At 32.9% G+C, this 9,390-nt stretch overlaps 1 protein-coding gene across 1 annotated transcript; it reads right to left on the reverse strand.

The window, feature by feature from the left end:
• Positions 1–1,978: 1,978 nt before the first annotated feature.
• LOC128225623 (ragulator complex protein LAMTOR1-like) lies at positions 1,979–9,368 on the reverse strand. The gene is made up of 6 exons (XM_052935515.1): positions 9,230–9,368; positions 8,587–8,657; positions 7,592–7,678; positions 5,050–5,127; positions 4,671–4,800; positions 1,979–3,374 (listed from the first exon to the last, which is right to left on the reverse strand). The coding sequence occupies exons 1-6, from the start codon at positions 9,275–9,277 to the stop codon at positions 3,282–3,284; spliced, it is 507 nt and encodes a 168-aa protein (XP_052791475.1). The 5' UTR covers positions 9,278–9,368; the 3' UTR covers positions 1,979–3,281.
• Positions 9,369–9,390: the final 22 nt, after the last annotated feature.

The following is a 9,390-nucleotide window of genomic DNA, read 5'->3' on the forward strand; positions in this document are numbered from 1 at the left end:
ACGCTCAGCCTAGTTGCTTCTCAGTACTGCTCGGGCATACATACTCACCAAGGCTACATACAATTTTACTTACGCTAAAGGGGCCAGGAAATAGAAGCAACATTATTTATAAGCCGCGTAGAATTACAACGTCTTCTTTCTTATACGTGGTGTTTATGCTGTCAACTAATTATACACTGTTCAAAATTTAAATAATGTTTTGAGGTATATTCGCTCTTTCAATATCAGATTTCACCTTATTAATATTTAATATACGTGACTAGCGGCGGTTCCTAGATTTGACATAAGGTTTCGCGGCGTCTGACAACTTTGAACATGTACAATCCCATGAGCGAAAAAATATAGGATTTGGTTCGGGCGCTCTCCATCGGGAAAAATGTATGTATTATTATAACACGTCGCCCAATTGATTATTTTACTTTACAAGTAATAACGTTTATGGTTCTCATTTATGTTTGATTATTTTCTTTTGGAATCCGGATCCACGTTTTCTCTTTAAGTGGAATTCGGCTTTACTTATCTCGGCATCCTAAATAGCGCAGGATCCGGCGTACAAACAGGGGGCAACTCTCTTAGTAGTGAGCTGTGTTCCAACGGCTTCATAGTTTAAACCGATAATTTTCGACCAACAAAGTGCTGAACACGCAAACTTGACCCGTCGCAAAACAAAATCACATTAACTACATATGATTTACAATATTATGTAGTCATACGCATCTCGGACACAAAGTATTGTCATTTAATGAATTCGGCGTTCTTGTTGACTGGGGGAAGTCATTGAATACGATCTCATATTCACTTGCAGAAAAAAACACCATAAGACTGTTTAGCACTGAATATCAGATCATATTCAGTGATTGTATAATAAAACTGTTTACAAAACTTCATTTTTTGAATAGTAAGTTTAACCCTGCATACTGTAGGTGGATATCTTTGACGGTAAATGACATTTCAAAAAGTTGCAAAAAAATGGTTGAAGTGATAATTTCGTTGTGTTCAAGTTATCAGAAAGGACGATCAACAATGACGTTGAACATATTAATAATCTAAACATCTTGTAAGTGTTCATTTCCTGGACTGAATAAGTAAGTCTGTCGTTAATTTAGTAGGCTGCTTTTTAGATAGTATGATAGATTTTGACCTAAACTTTAATAATACATATGAGTGTATATATACACCAGGAAATGCCCATCATATATTGATGTTTCAAGCCACCTTTTACACTCTTTAGTTATTAATAAAAATACAAAGTTTTGACCTTTACCTGAAAATATTTCACAATACAGAAACGCGCATACAACATGAGGTACATGTACAGTGTTAGACACTTACTGTTTTTGAAAGAAGTCTGTCGGATTTCCTTCTTGATAATGTAAGGAGTCTAAGTCATCACAACGGAGTCAAACGGTTTAAGAAAAAATCACAGCCCTACAGAAAGCAGGGATATATATAAAAATTATAATTAATAACCATAACATATTAAAGCAATTTGCCAAATATCTAACTTCAAACACACTTTTTAGGGACTCCTTCACGTGTTATAGGGTCAAACTCAGAATAATAATAATTGCATGTGAAATGCTTGGTACAATGATAAAACCATCATAATGAAGCTCTTTTATTAGATTATCTAAATATGTGACAGAAAATGCTTAACTTTCCAGATAAAAAACGACGACTTAAGGCTTTACAAAAATTATGTTGATTTAATCATCTGCCAGTCACTGTTTGGTATTTGTTCATAAAAATAAGTAAGATTTCTTATTTAAACAAATATAAAAATGAAAATGTTGCCATAAACATAAAACCCGTGAGTGAGTCCCTTAAAAAGACTAGAAGATGACATATTCACAAAAGAGTCTGAGAGATGCGATATCTAGAACTCCTGGTGAAGAAAAGGGAGTCTTGGACTTCTGGACTAGCTTTAGTGTCAAACATTGTAAGGAAGGGTTAACACACATTACATTTTATGCTTAGAACATTTTATATCACATATTTTATTTAAGTATTATTGATGAACATATAATATATAAATCAATATAATATATGCTAATTTTCTATCAATTAGTTGTTCAATGCACACTGGAATTGCGTTTCTCACAAAACTTTTTACAAACAAATACACATTTGTATAACTAAATATGGAAGGGCTGTAATTATGACACATAAAATAACAAGCAATCCTTGCCAATATGTCATTTCAAAACTACAAGGAAATTCTAAACTTCACTCAGTTTCACTAACATGCATATTTCTACATTACAAGCCTGTTTTCTGAACCCAATTTGCTAGAAAATATCACACATGGCAGAAATAAGGTTAAGTGATGTGAGCTTCACACATGTCTATATATGAAACAAAAAAATAAGCAATGCAATACACTTACAATGAGTATTTGCGAAGAAAACACAAAAAAATACATGAAACTTTCGCTACATCATCTAATAATCCTTAACTTAACTCCATCATTACAAAGAAGCAAGTGTCAGCTAGATTAGCCATGTACAAAGATGTGACTGTCATAATAATAGGCATGTACACATGAAAACTAAAACAAATGTAATGATGATATTGTTTAAAATGCCTTCAACATAAAACATTAACAAAAAAAATAACATTATAAATTTTCTTATAAAATATTTTACTACATTGTATAAATTCAATGAAATAAATCCAAAAATTGATTAACCATAATTGTCTTATAATATTTTTATAACATAACTAAATGTGTTTTTTCCTTTTCATTTACACATAACAATTAAACCAATTGTAAAAGGTAAGGCCAATATAAATAAATTTCCAGATTTTCATCCATTTTTGTTTTAAAATGGTGGCAGGGAGTGACATTTTATCATTATTTTTCATTTTTTAGATGACTGTTTCACCATTGAATAGGAGTCCATGCTTTTAATGAATGAATAAGGGACCATATACATGTGTTTCTGGACGAACCATGAACATGATCAAAACAATTCTCCTTTTTACATGTGAATGTTATACATCAACAGCTATGAATAATGGCAGTTCCAGGACAGTATCGGACGGCTACGCAAATACAGACCCTAGTTCAACATTTTTATTTGAGTCAATAAAATTAAGGGGCGGAGAAAAAAATGGGGGCCAGGTGGGATGAAAATCTAGCAATTATTTATAGTCGTCTAAAGATAGACATAAAGACATCAATATGTGTCTTATTTTCACCATGATGTAAATCAGTGTTATTTTATACAAAAATATTGACTGGAAGATTATGTTAAAACACTAATAGATCACGTGGGACGTCAGGGCACCCCAAACGGCACAACAAGGTCTTCTTTGTGCTCCACCTTCAAATCATTGACCGCCGCTGCCGCTCTCTTAGCAGCCATCGTAATCTGTAAGACAAGGCTATTGTTGAAAACCATGTACCAGGTATCCTCCCTGATAGGGTCTAACTCCCGAATAGAAAGCTCACATTCTTATTCAATTTCACTTTTCAAGTTTGTTTTAATAAAATGAAGGACTACTGGAGTTATTAAAGCTCCAGAAAAAAATAAGTATAAATATGAACTAAGGGCAATAACTCTTGAAATATAAAAGACACATGCACTTATACTGAATAAGATAAATCTATACATGAAATTTGAAGTCAATACCTCAAAGACTTTTAGAGTTATGCTCTGGGCCAAAAACAAGTAAAATGATACCAAAAACAGAGTTATGGTTCCTATGCACTAAACTTCTCAACACTAATTACTATCTATATATGAACTTTGAAGTCAATACCTCCAAAGACTTTTGGAGTTATGCTCCAGTCAAAACATATAACAAGGGATGCGGAAACCAGACTTTTCATTTTGACAAATGCAATTATGCAGCAGGATGTAGGTTTATAGAAGAAGATGTAAATGCTGCTGACACACTTTCATACCGATCTGACGTTGTTTATGACCCAAGATCAGCCAAATTTACACTGGTCATTATCATGATGCTAAAGGATATACTGACTTAATGGTCTTGAAGATTATATAAAAACTCTCAAATTATGTACATTATTTTCTTCACTTCACCTATTTTATTCACATGAGATGACCCATATTCACACTGGTCCTGCAGAGAAATATTCTGATAAAGTTTCTTATAGATTGAATGAAAACTGATGAATTTGTGAAAGAAAAAAGAACCTTTAACACAAAAACTTCTTTTAATATTTGACCTTGTAACCTAGTTTTGGATACTAGATAACCCATATTCACACAGGTCTTATAAATATTCAGACCATGTTTTGTGAAGATATGAACACACTGGTATATTTTTACACGCAAAAAAAAAGCTAAAACAAGAAATTGCTAATGACACCCAAATGCCCTGATTTAAGCCTATCTATAACCCGATTTTTTTATGCTTTTTTAACATCCATCTAAAATGAACTCAGGGAAATAATTCGAAAAAACAACAGAGTTATGGTTCATGTGCACTGCAGTCCAACTCAACAAGATCTGTTCATATATCAGCTGATGCTGGGCTCATTAATGGGCTTACATACAAAGTTGAAACCTCTGTACAAAATGATCCTTGTATCATTTTTGCTCAGACTTGCAGATAACATAAACAAATCAAAACTATAAGGCCAGGGACCTTTAAAGTAGGTCTTGGTAAGATGCACATACAAAAGAGTAAAATGAGCCTACCAATTCAATATCTGCCAGGGAGACTGGCTGTGATGCTAGGACTATCTGTGGAGCCGTTACACCGTTTGGCAGAGACATTCGATACTTGCTTCCCCTACCAGAGCTGGCCAGCACCATGTTCAACTTGTTACTGAAGTAGAACCAAATAATTTCTATTATGTTTATGAGTGGTACTTCACTTTTTACAAGAAAACAAGCTTAATAGTTAAATGATATAGATCAGTATGAAATCTGTCTGTAATTGTATCACACATATTTATAACTTACTTCAAAACGTAAAAAGCCAAATGGTTACATGTATTGTTCATAACATTCAACTTTCGTGATCAACTGCATGTACAAATGGATGGTTAAGTATTACTGTAAGTCATTTGAATACCTATACTGTCTAGCCTTGTCGTGGTACTCATGTTGTTCCAAGCCTCTCCCTTCAACAGCAGACACATCAATAAAGTTTCTGAAAATAAGGCAGAATGGTAATACTTAACCATGTTTTACTTAGAACAAACAAATAAATCCATTTATTATCAATGTAACTACTATAAGTAAAACTAATTAATTAAGGATACTTCTTGTGGGTGTATATTTACACCGCTGGGTGAACATTGGAACCACGTATCGTTATGTGTTGAAAATGCTCTGTTGCATTTTCTGTTGTGGTGCCAAGCACTAGAAAATGGAGGTGAACAGCAATTATGGTCTATTTTTTTTTCTTCTAAGTGATTTATCTGCGTGAAATTAAAAAATCTGAGCATGTGGTTCCACACTGAAATGACTTTGTGATGTGTTAATAGTAAATGCTATGAACAAAAAACAAAATCTGATCATCTAGAATTTGCAAAACTTGCAAGAGCTCAAGACTGTCGAGATCAAAATCTTGATTTTCATGAAATGTTATCATTCTGCCTGACAGATTTTTAAAAGACAAACTTTTAAAGGTGCCTCATTACAAATTCAGAACTTCCGTGTGCTCTACTTGGTGCACTTACTGAGGCTCGATTGTGAATAGTTATGGTGCAAATACATATCTTGTGGTGCTTATGAATTGTAATTTAATAAGAAATGTAACCATAAAAACACTTTTTGGTTCGTATTTAACTGAACAAGAAAAACAACAACTAACTTTATTAATATTATTGTAAATATTTTTGAAGTATGGCTAAAAACACACTGCATTTTCGACATTTAAAGCTCACTTGGTGCTTGATAAACGGCGTTTAAAATTGAGTATTTGTTTGCAATTTAGATTTTTGAATTAGTTGAGGTGTATTTAATGTGTATTTTGTATGACAGAGTGATTTATCCAATGGCATGAATAGACCCAGTCTTCTCTTTCCCTTTAAAGACATCAACCTGAAAATATATAAACAAAATCATGAGGTTTTCATATAAGTATGTCAAAAAATTATACAAAACTTAATTTTCACAAAATTTAATGTCAACATATTAGGAAAAAGATATGCCTTGAATTGTATTATTTTTCTGGAAATACAGGTTACTCGCTACTTAAAGACAAAGCATGGTGGTTTACCATACTCAGTCGTAAATTAAAAATATTAATAATGTTAGTTATTAACTTTGTTCCATTAAATAGTTTACTTAAGTTTTTTTCACATATATTATTCTACTTAGTAACAATACATTTGCACCACTAGGGTGCAATGTCACCACAGCATAAACATTGGCAAGTAACAAAGTTAAAGATTATCAGACTTTATTTTTATCACCTTTTTATTCATTTTTTGAATACATTAAACTCAACACATAGTTATTCCTGTGTGGAATTAAGTTTATTAAATTTCATGTGTACAAATCTCTAAAAACCAAAAAAAGAGCATACTCACCATTGCCTCCATTTTCAGGTCCTGGCACCTAAACGGAAGATGCGGTGGAGCCTTTAACAATGCTTAACAAAACGTTGTGGCTCCAATGTTCACCAGGCTTGTTTACTCTGTCCTAAGTTTCAAACATCACAAAACATTTGAAACCAAGTCCAACTGATGTCAAAGACGTTACTATACCAATGTTTGTATAATATTTATAGCCAATAACTAGTCTATTAGTTAATTATTTATTAGTTAAAAAAATATTCTTATTGAGAAGTACTAAATATAATAGGTCTAGGACATGTGAGCTTGGTCATGTTCATCAACCATGCTATGTCTCATTTCCTTTTTGATACAAGTTGCTATTCAAGGTTTCAGTTCACTAACACAGGATCTTGATTGCGCATTCATTATAATATAACCTACATCACGCAAATTTGGCCCTTCATACATAATTATTTCGTCTATTGATAAAATATGCCAAAAGTAATGAATTTTTCTATGTGAAGTAATTTCTTTCAAACTTCTCTCTTTTAAAGGACTGTCATTGACCCATCTATTTCTTAATGATTTATGACCTTAAGTTCACTCTTGTTTCCATAGCAACCACAGATTTTGACCAGACTTATTTTACCTGCATTCACAGTATTGAAAACGGCCAAATGACTTAAAATTAAAAAATAAATCATCAAATTTATTTATGTTTAATAAAGATTATGTACTAGGAAAACAACTAAAATTTTATTCTAGCTATAATATTGTTACATTAATGTTGCACATCACTTTAATTACTAGTATGTACTTTTAGAACTCTAAAAGTGCAATACATGGTCCCACTTGTAACCATGTATCTTTAGCAATATAAGTGATATCATCATGAAATTTTCAGTATTGCTTCCCGAAATGTCATTTAATTCAAATTCCCAATAAAATAATAAAAGCCAATGTATGTCTGAAGGCACAAAATCCCGCGATGTGGCTCATATAGTTAATTCTTTACAATTTGGTGGTACAAAATTAGGGCCAAATTGACCGTTTTTCAAAATGAAGCTTCCTTAAAAACAAGTTGGACCAGAACAGTGAGTGAGGACATACACTGTGTGGAGAATCCTTGTCAGCACTGATGCCTCATCTCCGCCTCCTGGCTGTGGAACAGTAGCTGCTGGCACCACCTGGGTTTCTCTACAAAATAATCATGCAATGGTTACAAAATGATTTTGAAGGAACTAAATTTGTGTCTTCCTGTACCAGAAGATTACTCTTCACTACTGATTATCAGGGCTGCACAAAACAAGTGCTATAAAAAAATGCTCAAAACAAGTGCTAAATACAAAATGAACATCAGTGCTAATTTTTTATCAGTTCTCTGTAAAAAAAAAATTACCACGCAAAATGCTTGTGTTACAGTATTAACTACATGCGCTGGAAGTGTCAATATGTATGTTCATGTATTTCATTTAGTTCCAAAGTAATCTTAAACAAGATTTTTTTTCAAAAAGGGAGACTTTATAAAAATGCTTCGTCAACATTGTCAACAATGTGGCCCAGATTGGTTAACTATATGGCTCAGATATAATGACAAAACAGTCCACATTTAAAAACGAAATTGATATATGGGCAGTATGGTCCATTAATCTTGGCCTATACACATCTTCCCCAATCAAGGCAATATTATCAAGTTCGGCAGATGGCCTTTTATTCTTGGCGGAACTGTCTTTCAATCTGGGCCATATTGTATCATCCAGATCAGGGATGGGTTGTATAAGTCATTTCTTTTAACCAGTACAAAACATTTTTTTAAATACATATTCACTTCAACAGCTCATAACTTTTTAAATAATTAGGCAAACTCAATTTGGTTTAAATTGAACCACGAAGAAAAATGTAAATCAAGATGTGTAGGAACTGGAGTTTATTCCTTTTCATTTTCAATATTCAAAATGTACACAGAATTTATATAGTGGAAACTTGAGACCTTTTGAGAAACTGGGGCAAGACGATGACTTGAAATGGAGTCTAAAATGGCTTCAATGTTCCCCCTTATCTAGTTATATTTATATTCTTTGAAGGAATGGATTTAGAAATCATACCTAAAGGATGATGGAGTTCCCTGTCCATTAGCAGGATTTATTAAACGGTCAGTTTCACTGGGCCCACCATCCTGAAAATATACAAATAACAACACTGTACAGTCAACTATATAAGACCAAGAAAAAATGATAGAGTCTGCATACCAGTTATATTTTGCTCTAAATGATCAATTGTCAGTTACATTTACTAATGAAATGAATTGATAAGGAAATTCTTGTGCGTTTAGTCGATTAACTCCACTTTATGATGTTTAATTGTTCACTTAACCAAAATTCACCCTATTAGTCTTCATCAATGTACCATCAGCTGCAGACAATATTTGTGTGTATCCATCCAACTTCCAGGGGAGTGCTGTGCCTGCTTTTGCAGTTTCGGACATGCCGACACCATTAAAGTAATGCCATAAGTAGAAGGGATATGAGTTTAATATCTAGGGAATGGCAGGATTACAGTTGGAAAAGGGTGGGGGTGGATCAAAGAAGGTTTCATTATTTGGAGTCTAAATAATGAAACCGCCTTTGATCTACGCCCATCCTTTTTGAACTATTATCCGAATTAAGATAACAAAAAAGGTATCCGAAATATTGCAACATTTCACTATCCTAAAATAAAAAATGTATCAAAAGACCTTAGTAATATTACCTGGAAATTGCTGTCTTTATTTCCGAAACAGCTTTCGCAACAACCCATGTTGCTCTAGATAAATGTCATTGACTTATTTTATTAAACAAAAATTGTTGACATTTTGCTCACATGACCTATTTAAGGAGTAAATACAAAATGAAAGTAGAAAGTAAAAGGGA

Source organism: Mya arenaria, chromosome 3 (genome assembly GCF_026914265.1).
Source record: "Mya arenaria isolate MELC-2E11 chromosome 3, ASM2691426v1".
In the NCBI taxonomy this organism is placed as follows: domain Eukaryota; kingdom Metazoa; phylum Mollusca; class Bivalvia; order Myida; family Myidae; genus Mya; species Mya arenaria.